Below are 26,617 nucleotides of genomic sequence, written 5' to 3'. Positions count from 1 at the left end.
TGAAATAACCTTGTATTGAGATGCATTGCGTTTCAAGATCACTTCCAGGCTAATGAAATACTTTATGTTTTTTCAACATTACGCAACATTTCTGGTACTTCCAAACCAACAAGCGGCACGGTAGCACAGTGGTTAGCACTGTGGACCCAGTGTTCGATTCCCAGCTTTGATCACTCTGTATGGAGTCTGCACGTTCTCAGTGTCTGCGTGGGTTTCCTCCGGTTGCTCCATTTTTTCCCCCACAAGTCCCGAAAAATGTGCTCGTTAGGATGTGCTTGTTAGACGAATTGGAAATTCTGAATTCTCCCTCAGTGTACCCGAACAGGCGCCAGAGTGTGGCGACTAGGGAATTTTCACAGTAACTTCATTGCAGTGTTAATGTAAGCCTACTTGCGACACTAATCATTATCATTAACATAACCAGAGTTGCAATCTTGCTGCAATTATTGTCCATTGTAGGTCAGAAACTTCCACCCACAAGAGGATAAAGTAAAGGACTCGCAATGAACTGATTTCAGCTTAGTCATCAAATACACAGTAGAGTTGCAATCTTATTTTACCTACTTGAGTTAGATAAAAGGCTGGCTACTGCAAATATTTAATTATGTGATAGATTATTCAATTATTCATTAACAAAATAAATGTATTTCTTGTTTAAACTTTGCTCTGTCACCTGTAAAACAAGGTGCAAAATAGTCCAATACATAATAAATTACAAAATAGGGTCAACTTCTTAGTTTGAGACATTACCAAACCGTGAATATTTCAAGGCAAGGACTGACCAAAGCTAGGGCATTCGAACACAACTAAAAACGATCTGAGCTGAAGCAATCTGGGGTAATTTCAAAATTTGCAGTTGATACATGTGGAAGCATTGTAAACTGCAAGGAGGACACTGTAGAACTTCAAAAGGAAGTTGGTGGGATGGACAGATAGGTGGCAGACAAACTGTATGCAGAGAAATGTGAGGCAATGCATTTTGGTAGGAAGAAAATAGAGAAAATATAAAATAAAGGATACTACTTTAGGGTGCAGGAACAGAGGGATCTGGTGTATATATGAGCAAGTCATTGAAGGTGGCAGGACAGGTGGAGAGAGCATTGAATAAAGCATAAAGTACCCTAGGCTTTATTACTAGGGGAGGGTGTACAAGAGGAAAGGAGTTATGTTGAACATGCATAAGGCACTAGTTAGATGTCAGCTGGAGTAATGCATACAGTTCTGGCTGCTGCATTTTAGGAGGGATGTGAAAGCATTGGAGAAAGAACAGAGAAGGCTTATGAGACTGGTTCCAGGGATGAGAAATTTCACTTCTCATTCCTGGAACCAGTGGAGAGGGAGTGGGCCTCGGTAGGGTGCTCTTTCAGAGGGTCGGTACAGACTCGATGGGTCAAATGGCCTTCTTTTGCATAGTAGGGATTCTATAAAACGTTCTAGGGCTGAGAGGAGGTTTGCTAGAAGTATCAAACTCATAAGGGGCCCTGATAGTGTAGACAGGGGGAAACATCCCACCGATGAAAGGATCACAAAAGTGGGGCACAGATGTAAAATAATTGGGGGAAAAAGCAAAAGCATTATTTCACAGAGTGTGGTTCGGGTCTAGAATGCACTGCCAGGGAACTGCCAGGGATTGTGGTGGAAGAGGGAATTAGATGATTACTTGAAAAGAAACAATGTGCAGGGTTATGGGGAGAAGGCAGGCGAGTGGCATTCGGTGAAATGCTAATTCGGAGAGCCGGTGTGGACACGATTTACCGAACAACCTCCTCCTTCTGTGCTGTAACAATGCTGTGGGTCTGTAATAAAATGCAGTTGTATCTTTAGCACACTTTTTAATATTGAAGGCACAGTATTGACACCTTTCATGCACATAGGGGAACTCTGATGTGAACCAAAAGGCAAGAAATAATTTAAGCCTCATTCCGTTTGTTGAACATTTTATTCATCTTTGACAAAGCTGGATGAAAATGATTGTGTTGGCAGAAAACCTCTGTGCCAATTCAGTGAAGTTATCACATGGCAGTAGCTATTGTAGACCAGACAACTAGTGTTATTGTGTATATTTGGAATCTAAAATGTATAGATTGAAAGACTGAGAGATTAGAGAAGTGGGATTGTTCTAATTAGGAAGGAGGTCAAGGGAAAACTTAATTTGGAGATATTCAAATTTAGGAGGGGCTGTGTCAATTAACCTTTTAACTGTAATCACATGGCGTCACAGTGGTGCAGTGTTTATCACTGCTGCCTCACACCGCCGAAGACCCCGGTTCAATCCCGGCACCTGTCCTGGGTCACTGTCCTTGTGGAGTTTGCACATTGGCCCAGTGTCTGCGTGGGTCTCGCCCCCACAACCCAAAAAGATGTGCAGGTTAGGTGAATTGGCTGTGCTAAATTGCCTGTTAGTTGGGGAAAAAAAAGAATTGGGTACTCTAAATTTTTTATTTTTTTTAAAACACTCTGTAATCACAAGTTCTGAAATGATACACTTATTGGTGACTGGATAGATTCTATTCCGTGAAAAAGGCTTGACATATGCCAATGTGTGAACAAGAATATCAAAAGCCAACAGCAGTAAAATTATGCCTTGGGTAGAAGCATGATCCCCATGTAACGATGCACTCTCTAATCATGCCTTAGGTGCCGTTGCATCAATCAAGGCAACATGGAAAACCTCCACAATCTGTCCACTTGGGAATTTCTTCACACAACATTATGGAGACCAATTTAACCAAATCATTACTTCACCATTATTTCAACAGCCCAATTACAAAAAACATTTATAATTGAATTGCGCGGCTGCTCTCACCGAGTCAAATTCCCAAGATCTCTGGCTTACCACTCTGACATCTATTAGGTGTGTAAATATTCTAATGCTGATGCTTAGCCAAACCAAGGAAAACATGGTGGCCTGGGCAGCCAGTTATTTAGTCTTGATTCTAACACACATTGGAGCTGCTGCTAAGGTGTTTATCTCCTAGATCCCACATGGCAACCCGTCTGTTTTTATGTTCTGCTAGGTTTCTGAACTTTACTCTTCTACCATAAGTCAAAGAAGGCCCAAACCGCAATTCTCCACAGATACTTTTACGCAGAGTGGATCACAAGAAGGAATAAAATAGTTCAGAATCAGATGAATGGAATTAAAGGAAGGTGCAGCTCTTGTTTGTATTAATTGCAAGAAAATATGTAGGGATTTCCCAAGATTCTTAGATAGGTGGGTTGATAGCCGGAGATTATTCTACTTGTTACATGGAATGCATTGTCTTAAAGGGTGGTGGAAGCAGATTAACTGTAGTTGTAACTTCCAAATGGAAACAGAATATTAAAAGAAAAAAATGCAGGGCTACAGGGAAAAAGCAGGAGAGTGGGATGAATGGCTAGCCCTTTCAAGAAGCTAGCACATGCATGATGGCAGAATGGCACTCGTCAGTATTGTCATTGAACTATACTAATGCAAATCAATCTGATGTACTGTAGAATTTTAACATTTATTGTTCTAGCAAAAGCCAGATTAGACATTAGAATAGGCGGTAGGCAGTCATTTGAGTTTAAAACCAAAACGGCACAAAGAAATTCAGTAAATCTGCTTAAATAAAAGCTGCGGATGCTGGAATCAGAAACAAAAACAGAAAATGCTGGACAATCTCAGCAGGTCTGACAGCATCTGCAGAGAGTGAACAAAGCTAATGTCTGAGTGTCTGGATGACTCATTGTCAAAGCTAGAGAGTGGGTCTATATCAGACAAGATGAAGGCTGCTATCGATTAGGTTATCAGCCAAAAAAGGTTTCTAATACCAAATCTTGAGAAATTTCAGTATTTTACCACTACACTGGAAACATTGCCTGTAATATCTTCGATCTTCCCAGCTCCCCAACTAAAAATAACTTTCTCACTCTCCTGTTGAATGCCACTCTCCTTTCCCCCCCCCCCCCCGCCCCGCTCCCCCCCCCCCCCCCCCCCCCCTCCCCACCACCAAACAGCTCCATTTGTGCTGTGGTTAGTGGCAGATATAGAGAAATAACTAGTAGCTTACAGAGTTAACTTAACCAGCCACTAGGTCTACTTCCAAAATTAAGTTTTCCCTTTACCAGAGTAAGCATTCACTATCAGCATGGAAAAGCTTGTATGTAGAGACATACAGAATGAAATTGTTCTCAACACCTTTTATACAGGAGTTGAATGTGTCTTTGAAGGGTTATATTGATTGCAGGTTGTAATAGAAACATAGAAAATAGGAGCGGAGGGAGGCATTCGAGTCTTCTCCGACATTCACCATGATCATGGTTGATCCCGAATTCTCCCCCCCCCCCCCGCCCCCCATATTCTTTGGTCCCCTTCGCCCCACCCCAGTTGCTATGTCTAACTGCTTCTTGAAATCATACAATGTTTTGGCCTCAACTACTTCCTGTGGTAACAAATTCCAGGCTCACCACTCTCTGGGTGAAGTGATTTTTCTCTCTGTCCTAAGTAGTCTGTCTACCCCATATCCTCAGACTGTAACAAGTGCTTTATGCAAATTCATTCTGTACCTATTGCATGTTGAAAATTTCAACTCCAGTTCACGCACACAATCTTCAACATGGTAAACTGTTTAAGGCTTCAATCCTGGCTCAGTGCTGTCGCAGCAAAGTCAGAAGATCTGGAGTTCAAGCCCCACCCCAAAGTCTTGTGCACAAACCAGACTGTTGATCAGTCTAGTACTAAGCAGAGTTCCATGTTGAGATTAAAGTATTTCCGATAGATTGTCCAGATAGTCATGTCAGATGTATACAAGAGATCTCGCCGCACTATTTGAAAAGAGCAGTGGAGTTCTCCCAGGGTTCAGACCAATATTTATCACCATCAACAAAATAGATTAGGGCTATTTATATCTTTGTGGTTTGCTCCGTGCTGTACACAAATTGGATGTGCTGTTGCCCTACACTTCAGAAGTATTTCGCTGGTTTTAAAGCTCTTTCGAACGAGCAGAGGTTATGAAAACTCTCTTGAAGTGAAAGTTTCTCCAGTCAGATCAGATCTCAACAGTTAACCACCACCTGATAGGTACGACACATGGATTTTGTGATCCTGGTCAATTTGCTTCAAAAATTTGATCAAGTTCCACTACATTTGCCTCTCAAGATATTCAACATGCAATTAGACACACATCGCCAAGCAGTGGGAACTGTTTATATGATGCAACAAATTAAAACAATTTCATCTAGGTTTTCCATAATAAACTGACTTAGCGCTGGTGAGTCATTTTGAACATGCATCAATTTTTAAATGAAATGAACAATTGCATTTACTAGAAACAATGGTTTTGATCTGCTGCATCAATAGAGTACATATCAGCATTGTTCTCACCAACTTGACAGAGTTATTCATTCAAATTTTGTAAAGGTTATGAAGAATATGCCAAAAGTTCAGGAAACAAACCGCTTACAGCAATGAGTGAACAATCTGCACAAATGTTTTGAAACTGTGATGTCTTGCATTGCAAAGTATGATAAATACATTCTTTACATTTTTGATTAAAGTAGAGATATACTAGAGGGAGCCATTTTCCGAAAGTAACCTTCACTCAATTCTATGCATTGCAATAACCTACCACAACATTTACTTCATAGAGTATCATAGAATTTACAGTGCAGAAGGAGGCCACCTGGCCCATCGAGTCTGCACCGGCTCTTGGAAAGAGCACCCTACCCAAGGTCAACACCTCCACCCTATCCCCATAACCCAGCAACCCCACCCAACACTATGGGCAATTTTGGACACTAAGGGCAATTTATCACGGCCAATCCACCTAACCTGCACATCTTTGGACTGTGGGGGAAACCGGAGCACGCGGAGGAAACCCACGCACACACGGGGAGGACGTGCAGACTCCGCACAGACAGTGACCCAAGCCGGAATCGAACCTGGGACCCTGGAGCTGTGAAGCAATTGTGCTATCCACAATGCTACCGTGCCGCCCAATCGAGAGTATAGAACTGGAAGAGGCAACAGAAACAGAGAGCAATGATACCATGGAGAGATTTGAAGACAATAATAAGAATTTTTAAATTGTTACACTGCCAGACCGACAGGTTTTGTGGCAATGGGTAATGTTTTAATCCTGGAGCTTCTGGCTCAGAGATAGAGTCCCATGCCCAGGACTTGATGGCCAAGGAAGGTGCACTCATTAAAAAATATATATATATTTATTAAAGTTTTTTAACAACACAATTTTTCTCCCTTACAAACAATAACCCCCTGCCGCGCCCCCCCCCCCCCCCGTAGCAAATAACAAAAAAATATTTTAAAAAATTAAAAAAAAATCGCACTGAGCAAGATATATACATGGTAAAATGGTATATTTACATAGCTTTATACACTGGCTCTCTCCCGCATGTTCCAGGAACCCGCTCCTTACACTCGGGGTCTTATTCACCCACACAAACCCCACAATACTACTACCTACTCTCTTAAAAAAGCCTTTGGTGATCACGATGGGAAGGCACTGAAACACAAATAGAAACCTCGGAAGGGCCACCATTTTGACCAACTGCACTCTACCCGCCAGCGAGAGCGGTAACATGTCCCATCTTTTGAAATCCTCCTCCATTTGCTCCACCAACCTCGTCAGATTCAGTTTATGTAGGGCCCCCCAACTCCTGGCTATCTGGATCCCCAGATACCGAAAACTCCCCGCCGCTGCCCTCAGCGGTAGGTCCCCTATCCCTCTTTCTTGGTCCCCTGCCTGTAATACAAAGAGCTCACTCTTCCCTGCATTGAGCTCATAGCCCGAAAACTCCCCTCCCAAACTCCCTTAGAGTCTGCATGACCTCCACCATCCCCTCCATTGGATCCGCCACATATAGCAACAGGTCATCCGCGTATAGCGACACCCGATGCTCTTCTCCCCCTCGGACCACCCCCCTTCATTTATTAGACTCCCTCAATGACATGGCCAAGGATTCGATCGCCAGTGCAAACAACAGGGGGGGGGGGGGGGGGGGCGGAAAACAGGGGGCACCCGCCTCGTTCCTCGGTACAGCCGAAAGTACTCCGACCTCCGCCGGTTCGTCACTACACTCGCCACCGGGGGTCTGAAAAGGAGCTTAACCCAGCTGATAAACCCTCCCCGAACCCAAACCTACGCAGCACCTCCCAGAGGTACTCCCACTCTACTCGGTCAAAGGCCTTTTCCGCGTCCATAGCTTCCACTATCTCCGCCTCTCCCTCCTCCGATGGCATCATTATCACGTTTAAGAGCAGCCGCACATTAGTGTTTAATTGCCTGCCCTTTACAAATCCCGTCTGGTCCTCATGGATCACCCCCGGGACACAGTCCTCAATACTCGTGGCCAGCACTTTTGCCAACAACTTAGCGTCCACATTGAGGAGCGAGATCGGCCTGTACGATCCACATTGCAGTGGGTCCTTGTTCCGCTTTAGGATCAAAGAAATTGTCGCTTCCGACATTGTCAGGGGCAGGGTCCCCTCCTCTCTTGCCTCGTTAAAGGTCCTCACTAGTAGCAGGGCCAATAGGTCTACGTACTTTCTGTAGAACTCCACCGGGAACCCGTCTGGCCCCGGGGCCTTCCCCGCCTGCATACTCCCCAAACCCTTGCTCAGCTCCTCCAACCCAATTGGTGCCCCCAAACCAGCCACCTCTTGCTCCTCCACCCTCGGGAATCTCAGTTGGTCTAGGAATCATCTCATCCCCTCTTCCCCCGCTGGGGGCTGGGATCTGTACAGCTCTTCATATAAGGCCTTGAATACCTAGTTTATTTTCGTCGCACTCCAAACCATGGCTCCCCTTCCATCTTTGATTCCCCCCATTTCCCTCGCTGCCGTCCTCTTACAGAGCTGGTGTGCCAGCATCCGGCTAGCCTTTTCCCCATACTCCTAGGTCGCCCCCTGCGCCTTCCTCCACTGTGCCTCCGCCTTCCCTGTGGTCAACAGGTCAAACTCCGTCTGGAGCCGTCGTCTTTCCCAAAGTAATCTTTCCTCCGGGGCCTCTGCGTATCTCCTGTCCACTCTCAAAATCTCCCCCACTAACCTCTCCCTTTCCATGCCCTCTGTCTTCTCCCTGTGAGCCCTGATGGAGATTAGCTCTCCCCCGATTACCGCCTTCAACGCCTCCCATACCACCCCCACTCGCACCTCCCCGTTGTCGTTGGCCTCAAAGTACCTTTCGATGCACCCCCTCACCTTCCCACACACTACCTCATCTGCCAACAGTCCCACATCCAGCCGCCACAGCGGGCGTTGGTCCCTCTCCTCTCCCAGCCCCATTTCCACCCAGTGCGGGGCGTGGTCCGAAACAGCTATGGCCGAATACTCCATCCCCTCCACCCTCGGGATGAGCGCCCTGCCCAGAACAAAAAAATCTATCCGGGAGTAGGCTTTGTCCACGTGGGAGAAGAAATAAAATTCCCTGGCCTGCGGTCTTGCAAACCTCCATGGGTCCACTCCTCCCATCTGATCCATAAACCCCCTAAGCACCTTGGCCGCCACCGGCCTCTTTCCAGTCCTTGATCTGGAGCGGTCCAGTGCTGGGTCCAGCAGTGTATTGAAGTCCCCTCCCATTATCAGGCCTCCTACATCCAGGTCCGGAATGCGCCCCAACATGCGCTTCATGAATCCAGCATCATCCCAGTTCGGGGCGTATACATTTACCAACACCACCCACGTCCCTTGCAACCTACCGCTCACCATCACATATCTCCCTCCCTTATCCACTCACTCCCGTAAGTTTGCTGACACCTGCTGACCCCGGCTTCCCCCGTCGTCCCTTTGACCCCCCCGTGTGGGAGTCTCCCAATCAATGTGCGTTCCTTCGTTCCCCTTCCCGCCTTTCTTCCCGCGTGCAGGGAAAACCCCGCGCTTTCCAAAGCCTGCCCCGCCCCCTCTGGCGCAGCTCCTGTCGCAGCCTCGTCTCTCTCCCCCAGCCCATGTAACATTTCCTGCGCGTGATTGACCCCCTATATACAACACACATCAACCCTCAAACATCCCCCCTCCCCCCCACCCTCACAAACCCTCAGTTAGAGTCCAACTTTTCAGTTTGTATGAAGAACCCCGCCTCTTCAGGCATTTCAAAGTAGTGGTGTTGGTCCTTGTATGTGACCCACAATCGCGCTGGCTGCAGCATTCCAAATTTCACTCCAGGATCCGCAGATTCTTTCTCCTCGACCGGTTTTCCAGGTCTTAGAGTCTTCCTGCCCACCTCTTGTGTAGCGCCTCGTGCCGCTCCACTCTCACCGCCAGGCCCAAGAGCTCGTTCTCATTCTCACTTAACACTTTTCTGTACCTCCTGGATCTTCACCTCGTGGGCCTTCTGGGTTTTCCCTAGTCCTTCAATTACCGCCAGCATCTCCTTGCGCAGCTCCTCGAAGCAGCGCTTGATGAATTCCTGCAGCTCTGGCCCGCACTCTGCTTTGTCTCCGCCCGCCGCCATTTTGATTTTTTTTCCCCTCGCTTCTCCCGCTGCTCCAATGCCGCTTTTTTGGCCGTTGCACTTCTGGTCCAGTCCATAAAAGTTGGAGGGGGACCTCTCTCTTCACTTCCCCATGGGTTGTCGTCAAAGAAAATTCCGTTGGAGCTCCTCCAATGAGCCCGAAAGTCCGTAGTAGCGGGAGCTGCCGAATCGTGCGGCTTAGCTCCGCATAGCCACAACCGGGAGTCAGGAAGGTGCACTCATAACGTGGCCAAGTGTTAAGTATTGACCTGCAACATCCTCCAAAGTCCCCAATGTCAGGCAGTGAGGGGAGAGACTCAGCCATGCCTCATGCGGTGTGGCACCCCTCATGCTATAGGTATCTGGCGACGGGCTAGTGACCTGTCCCAGGAAATTAGCGATGGAAACAGATGAAAGTCTACTTTGTGAATCACTAGGTGCGGGAAGAGAAACAACAACAAACAGAGATATCGGGATAAAGAGTCTTGCAAGTTAGGATATTGGATGAGCTCCAGTTTCTGGAGAGGAGAGCACTGGAATAGTCAAGTCTAAAGATAAAAGGCGTGGATGAGCTGGAAAGGCGTGGATGAGCTGGAACAGGACAGATCCGGCAATATTACAGAGGTGGAAATAGTTGACCTTCGAACAACATGGGACCAGAAACTCAGCTCAGGATCAAATAGGACACCAACATTCTGAATAGTCCAGTTGGGATAGGGAACAAGCTTATGGCAGAGATCAAAGATAATAGCTTCTATCATCTTAATATTACTCTGTTTCAGCATTCAAAAGCACTAGAATATATTTATTTTATTGACTCTACTGTGAGATTGAGTAGGTGCAATTTTAGCTACAGGGCAACAATTAAAGTGACTACAATGTTGATAAAGTTTAAGCTTCCTCTCATATTCTCACAGCAGTATTACTACAGTAGCACAGGCACCAACAAAGTCCTCTGAACTAACTAATTACAGATTCACTCATTAAAAAGGAGCAACAAGAAATACACTTTCTCCTCTGTTAGGATCCCAGTTGCTGTTATAACTGGACAGGGTGATCTCAGAATGGAACCCGGTCTCAAAAGACCATAACTTCTACTTATGTTTATAATTAGTTTCAAGGAGGAAAAAAAACATTTAATAAACATGAAAAGTTGGATTATTGTACAACACTTCTTTACTCCCCCTCCCCCAGCTTAATAAATACACAGATATTGGGTTATAAATTACATCTTAAGCTACAATGGTCTCATTAACACGCAAAGTCCCTTTTAAGTATAGAGACTAGCTGTGGTCAAATACACACACTCCACTCTGAACCCAAGTTAATGTCTGTTGATTTTGCTTCAGAACCACCCCATGTGTCAGAACGCCACTTCCAAAAAACAAGATTTAAAATCTTCATTCACAATGATGCTTTCCATTAACAGCTTGTATGCCAAAATCCAGTCCACATTTTACGTTTTACAAAAGACTTTTTTTTTAAAAAAAAGAGCTCCTACTCCATTTTTATATTCCAGGAACACAAACATCAAATTAAACTCACTTAAAACTATATCTTATTTCTAATGTTCAAAAACCACCTTTGTTTTCCCACCACCCTATTATACAATAACATACAGTAAATAGTCCTACATAAAGATGTCAAAGACAGCAAAGCTGTGGGAAATTATAAAAAGGAAACAGGAATTATAAGAGAAAATAAAGATTATGGTTGTATTTAGATTACAATGACAAGGATGTTTAATCGAACACTGCATTCACTGTATCAAATTAAATATTTGGTTTTAAAAGACTGCTCTTTTTACCGTTGCGATTTGCCATACAAATTATTGTCTACTGTTGGTGGCAGCGCATGTGCAATGAAGGAAATGAATTGAAAGGAGTCTACTGTCTTGAATATGTTCAACAGCACTGTCCACAGACTTCTGCGGTAGAGAATTTCAAAGTGAGTTAAAGCACTTCTCATCTGTGTCCTAAATGGCTGGCTTCTAATTATGAGCCTGTGACCCCTATTTCCAGACGAACCGGCCAAGGAAAATATCCTTTCAACATGAAGACGTTTTAAGAAAGTCATTTCATCTTTCTAAATTCCAGAGCATATAGTCCAAGGCTATTAAATCTCTTTTTCAGACTGCAATTTCCTTATTCCATGAGCCAGGCTAATAAACATTTTTTCACTCCTTCCAAGGCATGTATATTCTTTGTTACATCTCCACATCATTCTTTTTTAAGAAAGGAGACCAAAAGTATACACACTGCCCATGTGTTCTCACAGGTGTGTTCTCACCAAGATTCCCCCTATACAATTGCAGTTAAGACTTCTTCACTCTTTTCACCTTTATTACAAAGGGATTAGAACACAATGCACCATGGGCAGGATTCCCCGTACCGCTGCAACTGCTTTCTGGTGCGGCACGTCCCCACCGGCAGCAGGATCCTCCGTACTGCGAGGTGGCCAATGGGGCTTCCCATTGTGGGCACTCTCATGCCGTTGGAAAATCCACGGGTACGAGTGCGCTGCCGACGAAACGGAAGATCCCGCCGACGGAGAATCCAGCCCCATGTTCTTGCCGAGCCTGCATGTTGACGTTCTGCGATTCATGTACAATGGCACCCAGGTCCCTTTAAATACCAATATTTCCCAACTTATCATTAAAACAAATTCTGCTTTCTTATTATCCTTCGCAAGTGGAAAATGTCACACCTTGCCACATTATATTTCATCTGCAATGTTCTTGCCCATTCAGTAATCTTGCCTACATCCCTTTGAAGCCTCCTCACAGCTTACTTTTCAATCTAACTTTATATCAACAAACTCGGACATACTGCATTCAACCTCCTCATCCAAGTGAAACCAGAAAATGCTGGCATGCTCAGTAAGTCAGGGAGCATCAGTCAAGAGAGAGAGAGAGAGTGTTAATAATATTGCACGTCAATGACCTTTTATCAGGTCTGGGAGAGCTTAGAAATGTCATCTGCTTCAAGCAATGAAATGGGGCTGTAAAGAACAAAAGGAAAGGACTATGATAAGATGTAAGACAGAAGAGATTAAATGAGAAAAAGCATTTTAATTGTCAAGAAACAAAAGATGTGCCCAATGGATGAGCAGAATGATGAAAAGCAAACCAAAACCTACAAAGCAAAAAGAAACAAAATGAAGGCAGAGATTATGGTCTGTTGAACTCAATGTAGAGCCCTGTAAGTTGCAATGCGCCAAACCGGAAGCTGTGGTTTTGCTAATCAAGCTAATCGTGTTGATCTTCATTGGACCGAGAGGTCAATGTGAGACCAAGGTGAAGAACTAAAATGACAGCTGGCTGAAAGCTTTGGGTCATGACAGAGGACTGAATGGAGGTTTTTTGCAACGGGGTCACCCAATCGGTGTTTGGGCCATCTTAAACTGCCTGCCCTGCTGTGTACTTACTAAGTTTTCTGTTTTTATTTCGGATTTTCAGCATCCGCAGAATTTTGCTTCTCCTTGAAGTCTTTGCTAGCTAGTAAATAGCAGAGACCCAAGAACTACTCCTTGTGGTACCCCACCAGTTACTGTCTGTCAACCTGAAAATGGCCTGAATAGTCCTACTCAATGTTTTCTATTCATGCCAACATATTTCCCCAATCGCTTGAGCGCTAATTTTGTTAAAAGCCTCTTGTTGGTAATCGATGGAAGGCTTTTTGTAAATCCAAATGCACGACATCCACTGGTTTCCCCCTTATCTACCGTGCTACTTAAAATCTCAATAATGAATAATACAACTAAAAATAGTTTCTATGATCAATTCAAGTGACAAGCTTGAAGAAATTTTAGTTTCAAAAGCGTGAAACAACTTCCTTTAAAGCAATACACGTGTACCAAGCAAAAAGCTTCAGAAGCATTAGTGTTTCATTAGCAGTTTCGCAGGAATCAGCTTCTACATATCAGAAACAGACCAGTTGATGTCCTGGATATAAAAGAAGAAAAGGAACAGGCCCATCAAGCCTGCGCCAACCATGGTCCAACCTACACTTCCGGGGGATCTGCAACCCTCTATTGCCATGCTATTCATGTATTTGTCAAGACGCCCCTTAGAAAAGTCACCATCGTACCTGCTTCCACCATCTCCTCCGGCAGTGAGTTCCAGGCACCCATTATCCTCAGTGTAAAAAAATTTCCCTCACACATCTCCTCTAAACTTTGCCCCTCACACCTTAAACCTACGTCCCTAGTAATTGACAGAACAGGCTCAATGGCGGAATAGCCTACTCCTGCTCCCAAGTCCAATGTTGCTATGTTTTCTATGTTCCTCGTGAAACCCTGACTTGAGTCAACACTTGCAGATTTCTTAAACAAGTTCATGGAACACCAAAACTTACACAGGATATTGTTGTTTTAAAAATAAAAGGATGCATTACAACCAAAGAACAATACAGCACAGGAACAGGCCTTTCGGCCCTCCAAGCCTGCATTGGTCATGATACCACCCTTGGCCAAAACTCTCAGCACTTCCTAGTGCCGTATACCTCTATGCCCATCCTATACATGTATTTCTCGAGATGCCTTTTGAACACCGTTAATGTATCCGCTTCCACAACCTCCCCTGGCAACGCGTTCCAGGGACTTACCACCCAGTGTAAAAAAAACCTGCCTCACGCATTTCCTCTAAACTTTGCTCCATGGACCTTAAACCCAAGCCCCTGAGTGACTGACCCCTTCACACTGGGAAAGCGTGTCTGACCATCCACTCTATCCAAGCCCCTCAATCTTGTAGACCTCTTATCAGGTCACCCCTCAACCTCAGTATTTCTAATGAAAACAGTCCGAGTCTAATCAGCCTCTCCACATAGCTAACATCCTCCAGACCAGGCAATATCCTGGTAAATCTCCGCTGCATCCGCACCAAAGCCTCCACATCCTTCTGGTAGTGTGGCGACCAGGATTGTGCGCAATTTTCCAATTGCGGCCTTACCAAGGTTCTATACAACTGTAGCATAACTTGCCAGTTTTCATACTCTATGTCCCGTCTAATGAATGCAAGCATTCCGTATGCTTTCTTGACTATCTTGTCCACTTGTGCTGCCACTTTCAAAGACCTGTGGATCTGCACATCCAGATCTCTTGACTTTCTATATTCTTAAGAGCTTTACCACTTACGGTATGTTTCCCCTCCATGTTAGACCTACCAAAATGCATTACCTCACATTTGATAGGATTAAACTCCATTTGCCATTCCTCTGCCCAAGTCTTCAAACTATATCCTGCTGTATCCTCAGACAATCCTCAACAATATCTGCCACAGCACCAATCTTGGTGTCATCCACAAACTTATAAAATCAGACCAGCTACATATTCCTCCCAATCATTTTATGTATACGACAAACAACAGAGGCTCCAGCACAGATCCCTGTGGAACACCACTAGTTACAACCTTCCATTCAGAAAAATACCCTTCTACTGTCACTCTCTGCCTCGGTGACCGAGCCAGTTCTGTATCCATTGATGTGTTGGGTGCTCTGGATCCGTGGAACACATACAGGCCACCAACACTTGAAATAGAACAACACTATTTTGTTAAGTTAGAAACTGTTGAACATGGTTAACACGATGTTAGATTAAACTAAAGACTTATGCCTGTCCTAATCAGTCTATGCACTCAGCACATGGTGAAGAACGGTGCTGTACGCTGTAAGCTCTGTCTTACTGAGAGGCTGCATCCCGAATGAGCGGGAACTCTGATGCTCTCTGGTCTACATAGTGAGAGTGTGCTCGAACTGGTGATTGGCTGCGGTGTTCTGTGTGTTGATTGGTCTTGCTGTGTGTCCATCAGTGTGTGTGTCTGCACCATGATATACTGGTGTATATGATTTTTATTTTAAAAAGTGTGTGGGTAATAAATAATGTGTGGTGAGAATGAAACAAACTACGTGTGGGGTGCGAAGACATATTTACAGGACTACGTACATGAGAACTAAGCTATTTACATGGGAAGGTGCCTGGTGCAGAGAAGCAGTATGCAACAAGAGTAACGGGATCAACACTATATACAAACCAGGGAAATGATCAAACAAAACAATTCAGAGAGTTCATAAATTCGAATCGTTCATAAATTTAGTCTCGGAGGTGGGCGACGAATTTTGGTTGACCGCCTCAAGGGTGGGTCGAGAGCCGCCAGTTCAGGAGCGGGCTGGACTGCGTCAAAGTCAGGGGGAGGCAGTGACAGGGAGCTCTGCATAGTCCGTGGCAGGGTCAGCAGGAGGGCGAGGCGGCATTGGAGGATCACATGGCGAGCGTAGAACGAGACGAAGGGCGCGTCGATTGCAGCGCAGAATAGAGCCATCCGGTAGACGAACCAGGAATGAGCGGGGGGGCCACCTGCCGAAGGACAACAGCGGTTGCAGACCAGCCACCATCCGGAAGATGGACGCGGACGTTGTCATCTGGAGCCAGAGCAGGGAGATCAGTTGCATGGGAGTAATGAACCGCATTGTGCTGTGCACGAGACAGCTGCATCCGGCAAAGGACCGGAACGTGGTCGAGGTCTGGGACATGGATGGACGGCACCGTCGTCCTCAGGGAGCGACCCATTAGTAACTGGGCTGGCGACAGGCCAGTGGATAGTGGGGCGGGGCGATAGGTCAGCAAGGCAAGGTAGAAATCAGATCCAGCATCGGCAGCCTTGCATAGGAGCCGTTTGACGATATGTACTCCCTTCTCTGCTTTGCCGTTAGATTGGGGGTACAGGGGACTGGACGTCACATGGCCAAAATTGTACTGCCTGGCAAAGTTGGACCATTCTTTGCTGGCGATGCAGGGGCCATTGTCTGACATCACCGTGAGCGGGATGCCGTGTCGAGCAAAGGTTGCTTTACATGCATGAATGACTGCAGACGAGGGGAGGTTGTGCAATTGTATCCTCTCTGGGTAATTCGAAAAGTAGTCCACGAGCTGGTCATAGTCTCTATCCCAGCGCGTGGAACAGGTCGATGCCCACCTTGGTCCATGGTGATGTGACCAACTCATGGGGCTGCAGGGTCTTAAGTGGTTGGATCGGCTAGAAGCGCTGACAAGTGGGGCATTGAGCACTGTGTTGGCTATGTCCTCATTAATGCCAGGCCAGTACACTGCCTCTCGGGCCCATCGGCAGCACTTCTCCACGCCAAGGTGGCCCTCGTGCAGTTGTTCCAGGACAAGCTGGCGCATGCTATGTGGGATGACAATGCGGTCCAGTTTTAGAAGAACCCCGTCTACTACCGCCAGATCATCTGACATTATAGAATTGAGGGCATTGGCCCTTGAGCCACCCGTCCGTTTGGTGGCGCATGACATGCTGTAGCAAGGGGTCAGCCGCCGTTTCGCGGCGAATTTGGACGAGGCGTTCATCCGAGGCAGGTAGATTGGAGGCCGCGAATGCCACATGGGCGTCAACCTGGCAGACAAATCCCGCTGGGTCACATGGGAGTGTTGACTGCCCTGGAGAGAGCGTCAGCAATGATGAAGTCCTTGCCTGGGAGGTATACCAGCTGGAAGGCGTATCGCCGGAGCAGAATTCGCTGGAGGCGAGGCGTCATGCCGTTCAAGTCTTTCTGTATTATATTGACCAACGGGCGATGGTCGGTCTCGACGGTGAATTGAGGAAGTCCGTAGACATCATCGTGAAACTTAACAACACCGGTCAGAAGGCCCAGGCAGTCCTCTATCTGCACGTAGCGCTGCTCCGTGGGGGTCATCGCACATGACGCATATGTAACGCGGGCCCATGATGAGGCCTCATCACGTTGAAGGAGCACTGCCCCAATGCCAGATTGACTGGCATTGGTCGATATTTTGGTCTCCTTTGCTGGATCAAAGAAAGCGAAGACCGGGGCCGTGGTCAGTTTTGTTTTGAGTTCTCTCCATTTGCGCTCGTGGGCAGGGAGCCATTGGAAGTCTGTCGTCTTCCTGACCAGGTTCCTGAGAGTCGTGGTATAAGAGGAGAGGTTAGGGATGAATTTCCCTAAAAAATTGACCATGCCTGGAAATCGGAGGACCGCCTTCTTGTCCTCTGGTGTTTTCATAGCTGTGATGGCAGCTACCTTGTCTGCATCCGGCTGCACACCCAATTGGGAGATGTGGTCCCCGAGGAACACAAGTTTTGTCTGACCAAAAGAGCATTTGGCCCTGTTGAGGCAGAGGCCATGCTCATATATACATCTGAATACGTGCTGGAGGCGACTAACATGCTCCTGCGGGGTGGTGGACCAAATGATTATGTCATCGACATAGACACGAACACCTTCAATGCCTTCCCTCATTTGTTCCATAATCCTATGGAACACTTCTGATGCAGAGATGATCCCAAACGGCATCTTGTTGTAACAATATCTTCCAAAGGGAGTGTTAAATGTGAAGAGTTTTCTGCTGGATTTATCGAGCTGGATTTGCCAGAATCCTTTTGACGCGTCGAGTTTGGTAAAGAGCTTGGCGCGAGCCATCTCACATGTGAGATCTTAGTGCTTGGGAATTGGATAATGCTCTCTCATAATATTGTGATTTAGATCCTGGGGATCAATGCAAATTCTCAATTCGGCAGAAGGCTTTTTTTTCTACACATACCATGGAACTGACCCAATCTGTCGGTTCTGTGACTTTGGAAATCACTCCTTGGTTCTGGAGGTCCTGCAGCTGCTGCTTGAGATGGTCCTTAAGGGGTGCTGGGACCCTGCGAGGTGTGTGCACCACAGGCGTGGCATTCGGTTTTAATAAAATCTTGTAGGTGTATGGGAGCGTGCCCATGCCCTCGAAGATGTCGTGGTACTGGTTGATAATGGTGTCGAGCTGCGCCCTGAAAGGCAGGCGCGTCAGCAGGAGAGAGAGTGAACTCTCTGAACTAGGTTCAACAGCTTGCATGCCTGCGCGCCAAGCAGGGAGGCTTTCGAGGAGCCCACAATTTCAAAGGGAAGGATGGCTTTGCGTGACCTGTGCATCACTTCAGGTTGGCATGAGCCGCTGGCAGCAATGGCATTGCGATTATAATCAAATAGCTGGCAGGATGGCTGGTTTGACCGAAGGCTTCGGAGGTCAGACTGCACAATGAGACTGGCAGAGGCACCAAGTGTCCAGGCGGAATCGTATTTGGGACCGGTTGACCGCAAGGGTGGCACACTACTCATCGTCCGGATCAATGCTGTATACAGATAGAGGCTGGATTCTTTACTTCGGGGACACCCTGTTTTTTGTAATGATATAGACTCGAAAAGGCGCCTTCGGGTCCTGTGTGTCAATATCGGATAGCAGGTCCGAATCGGGCTCCGTGACCTGAATGGCCTGGACATTCCTGCAAGGCTGGCTGGAGTGACAAGAGTTGGCAGGCTGAGCTGATCTGCATAAAGCAGCATAGTGGCCAAGTTTGCCACATCGCAGGCATCGTCGGGATTTGGCAGGATATTGCCGCTTTAGGTGGGCAGAGCCGCAGTTGCCGCACGTTGTAGTGTCAGTAAGTTCGCTGCGCCACTGCGCATGCGCGGTGGTACGTGGTGCGTGCCTGCGCAGTACGTTCGTCGACATCCCCTCGTTCGGTGCGCGGGAGTCCGCAAAAGGCGCGCAAAATGGCCGCCCTCATCCAGGCTGAGGCCCTCGAGTTGCTCGATTGCTTGGACCCGTTCTGCCTCGTGGGGACCTTGCCACGCTGTTTCAGCCGCTTGGATGTGGGAATACCGACTAGTGGAGTGTTAATGTAGCACACAGGTCTCCATGGCAATCACTAGGGTGAGCTGCTTTACCACGAGGAGCTGCTGGCGTAGGGGGTCCGACTGAACTCCGAAAACGATCTGGTCATGTATCATGGAATTGGAGGTGGGCCCGTAATTACAGGACTGCGCAAGGATGCAGAGGTGGGTGAGAAAGGACTGGAAAGGTTCATCCTTACCCTGCAAACGCTGTTGGAGTACACAGCGCTCGAAACTCATTCACCTCGATGTCGCAGTGACTGGCAAACTGAAGGAGAACCGTCTTGAATTTTGATTTAGCTTCACCATCAGCAAAGGGGAGAGAATTGAAAATGCAGATGGCATGTTCCCCGGCCGTGGATAGGAAGAGAGCGATCTTCCTGGTGTCTGAGGCAGCTTCCCGGTCTGTAGCTTGCGTTGTTTGAATATCTTCCAGTTGGCCCCTAGGTTACCGGTGATGCGGAGTGGCAGCGGGCGTACGCTGTCCATTTTGCAGGATGGCTGTATGCTGGTGGAAGGTAGATCACTTGCAGGTAGGTCTAAGACGTTCTAACATCCCTCAACTACTGGTACCATGATGTGTTGGGTGCTCTGGATCCGTGGAACACATACAGGGCACCAACATTTAAAGAAGTACAACACTATTTTATTAAGTTAGAAACTGTTGAACATACTTTCACTGTGGGTTAACACGATGTTAGATTAAACTAAAGACCTATGCCTGTCCTAACCAGTCTATGCACTCACACATGGTGAAGATCTGTGCTGTAAGCTCTGTCTTACTGAGAGGCTGCATCCCAAATGAGCGGGAACTCTGATGCCCTCGGTCTATATAGGAGTGTGCTCTAACTGGTGATTGGCTGCGGTGTTGTGTGTGTTGATTGGTCTTGCTGTGTGTCCATCAGTGTGTGTCTGCACCATGATATACTGGTGTATATTATGACATTCATCTCACCACTGATCCCATGTGGCTTCACTTTTTGTACCAATCTGCCATGAGGCACCTTGTCAAAGGCTTTACTGAAGTCCATGTCAACAACATCCACCGCCCTCCCCAATCATCTTTGTCACCTCCTCAAAATCTTGATCAAGTTAGTGAGGCACGACCTCCCTTTCACAAAGCCATGCTGTCTACTCACTAATGAGTCCATTTGTTTCCAAATGGGTATACATTCTGTCCCGGAGAATTCTCTCCACTAATTTACCTAGTACACCGGCCTATAGTTTCCTGGATTATCCTTGCTACCTTTCTTAAACAGCGGTACCACATTAGCTATTGTCCAGTCTTCAGAGATCTCACCAGGAGATAATGAGGATACAAAGATGCCAGTCAAGGCCCCAGCAATTTACTCCCTTACTTCCATCAGCATTCTGGAGTAAATCCCATCCGTCCAGGAGACTTATCTACCTTAATGTCTTTTAGAACACTCAATACCTCCTCCCTTTTGATGTCAATATGACCCAGACTGTCCACACACCCTACCCAAGAATCATCTTCCATAAAGTCTTTTTCTTTGGTGAACACTGATGCAAAGTACTCATTTAGTACCTCGCCCATTTCCTCTGGCTCAACTCCAAAGTAAACATTGTACATTCCAGAACCAACATGCAGCTACTTCCATACATATTTATTCCATTAGGATTATTAATCTAGACTTTTTTTGACTGCTGTTTATTGACTCCTTTGTATTCAGTAACTAGTCAGCATAATGTGGGACTACAAATGAGATCTTTGTTACAAATAAAAACAGAAAATCTTGGAAATGCACCTGCCAGTATCGGAAGAGAAAATACAGGTTAATGCTTCAGACTGGAAACTGGAAAATCAGAAATTACGTTTTTTTTTATAAAATAAATCGCTAAAAAGCTTACATAACTTAAAGCACTTCAATAAACACATTGGGTTTTGCTCCTTACTTTCTGCTTAAAGTGACAGACCTGTCATGTATTTCCAGCATTTTCAATTTACATTTCAGGCTTACATTAGTTCTCAATTGTTGAATGATTTCCCTCAGCAAGGGAGCAGACTGATTTTGATGGAAAATGATAGCTTTACAGATGATAGTGTCCAAGAGGACAACACAGATAACACAAACAAAATGCACACGGACTTCGATGATCAGGTGATGGAACACAACTGTGGGTTGCACTGAAGATACAGAAAAATAATAACAGCATCCCTGCTCATCAGAGCTATATCCTTATAGTTTAAAGGGCTGTGAACATTGAACACAAGACAGAAGAATTAAGAGCAGGAATAGGTCACTCAACCCATCACACCTCCTCAGCCATTCAAGATCATCACTGTTGATCGGACTGCAGCCGTAACTCCCCTGGTGTCCGTCCCACACAATCCCAGACTCCCTGTTGATCAAAAATTCTGTCTATCTCCGTCTTGAATGTATTCACCTGGTCCCCATCATCCTCGGAGGATGAGAACTCCACAGGAAAAAAAAATCTTGTTATCTCAAGCCTAAATGGGAGACCCCGAACTTTTAATCTGCGTCTCCTGGCTCTCGACTCCACAACAAGGGGAAACCGCTCTCGGCATTCACCCTTAAATATTTGATCTTCCTTGCAATAAACGCTAAGGTTACATTTGACGTCCTAACCACTGACTGTACCTGTACCTGCATACCTTTTCTCATTCATATACTCGGACATTCAAATCCGTCTGTACCGTAGTTTTGCAGTCTCTCTCCATTAAAATAATATGCCGCTTTTATATTCTTCTGTCAATGTGGACAAGACCACATTTTCCATCTACCAATTTTTTGCCCATCATTTAGCATATCTAAATGCCATTATAGACTATGTTCTCGTAGCAAATTACTTTCCTACTTCTCTTGAAAATTTAGCAGCCACAGATTAAGTCACTGATATAGATTACAAATATCTGCGGCCCCAGCACTGATCCCCTAATACTCCACAGGTTACAGCCTGCCAACCCCAAACTGACACACATTATCCCTACTCAATACTTCTGGTTAGCTAACCAATCCTCTATCCATGCTAATACGTTATCCCCTACATCAGGAGCTCTTATTGCATGCTATAACCTTTGGTGTGGCACCTTATTGAATGTCTTTTGGCAATCTAAGCATATCCAAACCTACATTGGATGACTGTCTCTTTCCTCCATCACCCTGTTACAGATATGGGTGTAACGCCACAATGCACAACCATTTAATAAATCCATAAATGTGCTGGCCAAGATTTGTGAAGCTATCCCATTTAATCTGTTGTGTCAACAAGTCTTTTGAGTGTCACAGCCTTGTTGGATTAATTATCAATAAAGTAGAGGTAAAATTAGACCATTTATCCAACAACATGCATTCCTTCACTGCTTAAATGTGTTTGATTTAGCTCCACCATCTTACAAAATAGAGAAAGGAAAATAAATTGTGATTACAAAAAAACACTGATGCAAAATATGTTTCATCAGACCCGAAATGTTAACTTAAAATCAATGTTGAAGAATATTTCATTTCGATGGTGAGCTTGAAAATGTAGAATGCTCAAAGAGAAAGCTTAAAATGGTACCACAAACTTCTTGAAACAGGTGAAGGCCCACTCAGAACTTTTAAAACTCTCCACATATATTCCCAACAGAAATATAATTTGGACAGACCATTCCATTGCAAAATAGCTCCATAATAAGTCGCAATTTAATTCTTGCTCACTTCAGGAAACCACACCTATCACTATGTAGAAGTCATGCAAAATACTTTTAACAGTAGTCGTAACTATGCAGTGTTATGAAAAATAAACCACTTCATAAGTCACTAAGCCAGAATGATTTATGACAAATAGTTATTAACTGTTGCAGTGGCACCACAGAATGACCACATGAATTTTAAGGTACACGTTAAAACATTTGAAATACAAACAGGTGCACACTTAATTTCACAAATCACACACTTGACTTGGATCTTTCCACTATTTTGGCTTTCAAGCTTCAGAAATTAATCATAAATCTAGACAAAGTTATCGACTCACAATTAAAGCCAAATTTGAGCTCTAAACTTGCAAAAAAAAAAGTCTTGTTATCTCAGTCCTAAATGGGAGATCCCCAACTTTTAATCTGCGTCTCCTGGTTATCGACTCCCCAACAAGAGAAAACCGTTCTCAGCATCCACCCTTAAATATTTGATCTTCCTTGCAATAAACGCTAACATGCACAAATTATGACCAAATAATATTTAAAATCTAGTCCAATTTAGTTTTATAAAAACAAGTAAATCACCTACGTTTAAATTGAATCCACAGATACCAGGTGACGAGTTTTTTTTTATAAAAAGAGAAAAGTTTTACTGAGAATTAGGGAATCAAAACACTAAATCCAAAAATCATCGAAATACGAGATGTTTCATCAACTTGTCACCCTTGACTGAAAATTAAGTCATAAAATTGCTTTTTAAAAATGTTCCTTTTGAACCATACCAAGGTATGAAAAGGGAAGAAATCAATGTACTGAATAGCCATCTTTCATAATGCTGCTTGACAGACTGCTACTGCATTAAGACAGCAGGAGTCTAGCTGATTTTTGCCCTGGCGGGTCCCAGGGATCTGGAACAATAATACAAGGTCTTCAAGAAAGAGGATTTGGGATTTAATTATCTTAATGAAAATATTTTGTATATATAGATTTAGTGTAAAGGCTATTTTAACTTGGAGCCCTGATCCGTTATTTTTAAGAAATTGTTAGCACTCCCAACATACCAAACATAGTGTTCATCGCACTGAATCGAGACTTGGAACACACAAGTTTTAAAAAGCTCCGCACCTTTCACATCATTCAGGGGCTACTGGATATGGTCACAATTTGAGGAGGAAATTCTGGCGTTATCAAATTACGGGAACGGCGTTGGTAAAGTTTCTCAGGTCAGACCCGAGCTAATTTTCAAACTTATTTTAATGTTACATCTTAATCGGACACTTAACAGGATTGAATCCGCCAAGCACACGCCGTTGCCTCCTGTGACTTTGTAGCAAGGCGGCATGACCAAATGTATGGATTTAAAATAGTGCGAATTTAAACCAGGGGAATGCAGCTCATCAGTTTGAGTGGCTTCTGCAACTGATCCTCGTCCTTAATCGCCCGAAACACCCGCGTCAGCGACCCGAGATCAATCTGACAGCAACATTAGATACTGAAACTCCGGGGTGGGGGGGTGGAGACCTGGACTGGCTCGACCCATCGTGGGTGGTGCAAAGTGTGCCACCCCCCCCTCTCCATTAACAGCAGTAGGGAACGGAATGTCTCACCCCATTTTTTCCCCTCTCCTCCTGCTGAAGACACGCCGTTTGATTCTCCGCCTGCTGGGAACGCTTTATTGCGTTAATGATGGAGATGGTGCCGAGACCCAGGCTTCTCTTCCAGCCCCCGGCTCAGCTCCGAGACACGCGGAGTGGATCAGTTCATCCCTCAGGCGAGAAGGAGCAGGAGCTGCCGCTGCTGCCACCACGGTTTAAACCTCGTCAAGTTCCTCTCTGCAGACTTGCCCCCCACCCCTACCCCCCTCCTTTTTCCGTCCCGAGTGCCTGGAGGTGGGAAGGGTTGAAGGAGGGAGGGATGGAGGGTGAGAGAGTGTCGGCTGATCGCAGCCCCAGCGGCAAAGCGGAGGGAGGGATGGAAGCAGTGAGCAGCGCGAGCGGCTGCTCGTGCAGCCGGGTCAAGATTCCAAATAGGAGGGAGGAGATGGCAGTGCCCGGCACGCGCGAGCTTGCAGGAGTAGCCGTGTCAAGGTACCAAACAGGGAGGGGGGGGGGGGGGGAAGATGCTAGTGCCCGGCGCGAGCGGCTGCTCGTGCAGCCCGGTCAAGGCTCCAAACAGGGGGGAAAGAGGCAGTGGTCAGCGCGAGCGGCTGTCGTGCAGCTGGGTCAAGATTCCAAACACGCGGCGTTCCAGCCGCTACGTTCCATTCCTTTGTCGGCGAAGCTCCAGTTGCACTCTCTGTGCCTGCCTGTCTCCCTCCCGCTCTCTCACACACACACACTCCTGCACTTATGCCCGTCCATCCTCCGTGCGCCGGACCTTTAAATAAACGTCAGCGCGTCGCGCCGTCACCCCCGCCCTCCGACTCGCCCGCCTCGTTCCGGCTCGGCCTGACGTCAAAGCACAGCAATTATGCGATGACGTCAGGACAGCTCCCCACACTTTCTGCTAATTATACACACGCACACACACACACAACAGCATCCTGTAATTCAAAATGCCCTAGTTTGGGGTTCGAAGAGCCACCCACCACTGCATCCTGAGTGGCTCAGGCGGCACAACAGGAAGTTAGGACGTTGGCGAGGAAAATGAAGCTTCAGATGTAAGCCAAGTTTTTTTTAACCTGTTCAGAATTGCAATGTGTGAACAGAGTGCTTTGGAATATGCAATGGTGGCTGGAGCATAATGTCTTCTCGATCGAACCTACAATTTGATCCCCTTAAACAGCATAAAAAGTGATGTTTCCAATGTGTGCGTATCCAGCATCTTTTGCCACACTTTACAAAACAAATCAGACCTACATCGGCCTTTCTTATTTCTCTCATCCAGAGTGCATCCTCTCTGCATGCTCTTATCTCCCTCACATTAGTTGTATCAACCCCTCATATTAGACCTATCTGTTCTAGCACCTTCTTCGCTAGCTGGCTCTCGACTTATCAACTTCACCTTTTCCAGATATTAACAAGTCCAAAAACTTGAAACTTCTAAATAATTGAACACACATGGCCAGAGTTTTTGCAGATTGCCCACTTTGGGAAATATCCCACTTGCTGGACCTGCCTCAGTTTAATATGTACCCCAATTTGTGCAATTTTCGTTCTCGGATCAGGTGTTGGTTGGAGTTGAGCTGTCGAACCTGGAGGTGGGTGGCCATTGGGGTGGATGAGTGCCAAGGCAGGCAGGTACAATGCCCGCCTAAGTTCTCTGGGACTTTGTCCCAGGTATTTCAGAAGATAGTAGACCCTCTAGTCCTCACACCCTGACACCCACCACACAATCCCCATGAACTTTCAAATCCTCCATACCAACTCAATGTCAAAGCATACCCGCCACCCAGCCCCATTCCCCCTCATACCCCAAAGCTACCTCCATAAGCCACCATGGGCAGACTTCAGGAGCCATGTAGAGATGAAATATTTTAACTTCTAATAATGCAGTACATCTCTCATACTGATAGGGAGAAAATTCATTCATAAAACACATTCAATGCTTTTAACTCCCCAAGTGATTAATCTCTCACGAAAACAAGCACAATTCTATTCAGCTCCCACAGCAAAGACGACTAATCCATTGTTAGATTCTGTAGACTGTCAATGAAATTGCGAACTCATAACCCTTACTGAGATCTTTGTAACTTTAGAAACTCAGCCAACCATTAATAGTGACATAATATTAGCCCTTGGGGAAATTTCAACAAAGAACTCGATTGAAACTGTGTGAAAAATGCAAACACATTTTTCTAACCTGCACCAGAGGACCTGTCAATCACGACAGTACCACAGAGG

At 45.8% G+C, this 26,617-nt stretch overlaps 1 protein-coding gene and 1 long non-coding RNA gene across 2 annotated transcripts in view; one reads left to right on the top strand and one right to left on the bottom strand.

The window, feature by feature from the left end:
* The window catches only part of homer1b (homer scaffold protein 1b), a 141,721-nt gene extending 116,583 nt beyond the window's left edge, over positions 1-25,138 (bottom strand). Inside the window, exon 1 of the mRNA XM_072515987.1 lies at positions 24,383-25,138. Within this exon, the coding sequence (XP_072372088.1) occupies positions 24,383-24,387 (5 nt within the window). The 5' untranslated portion in view covers positions 24,388-25,138. The remainder of the gene's footprint in view (positions 1-24,382) is intronic.
* Positions 25,139-25,267: 129 nt separating this feature from the next.
* LOC140429239 (uncharacterized) overlaps positions 25,268-26,617 on the top strand; it is a 160,645-nt gene continuing 159,295 nt past the window's right edge. The window contains exon 1 of the long non-coding RNA XR_011949017.1: positions 25,268-25,434. This is a non-coding gene — a long non-coding RNA (uncharacterized lncRNA). The remainder of the gene's footprint in view (positions 25,435-26,617) is intronic.

This window comes from Scyliorhinus torazame, chromosome 9 (assembly GCF_047496885.1).
Source record: "Scyliorhinus torazame isolate Kashiwa2021f chromosome 9, sScyTor2.1, whole genome shotgun sequence".
In the NCBI taxonomy this organism is placed as follows: domain Eukaryota; kingdom Metazoa; phylum Chordata; class Chondrichthyes; order Carcharhiniformes; family Scyliorhinidae; genus Scyliorhinus; species Scyliorhinus torazame.
The sequence above is the reverse complement of the archived record's forward strand: the minus strand, read 5'-3'. Positions and strand labels throughout refer to the sequence as shown.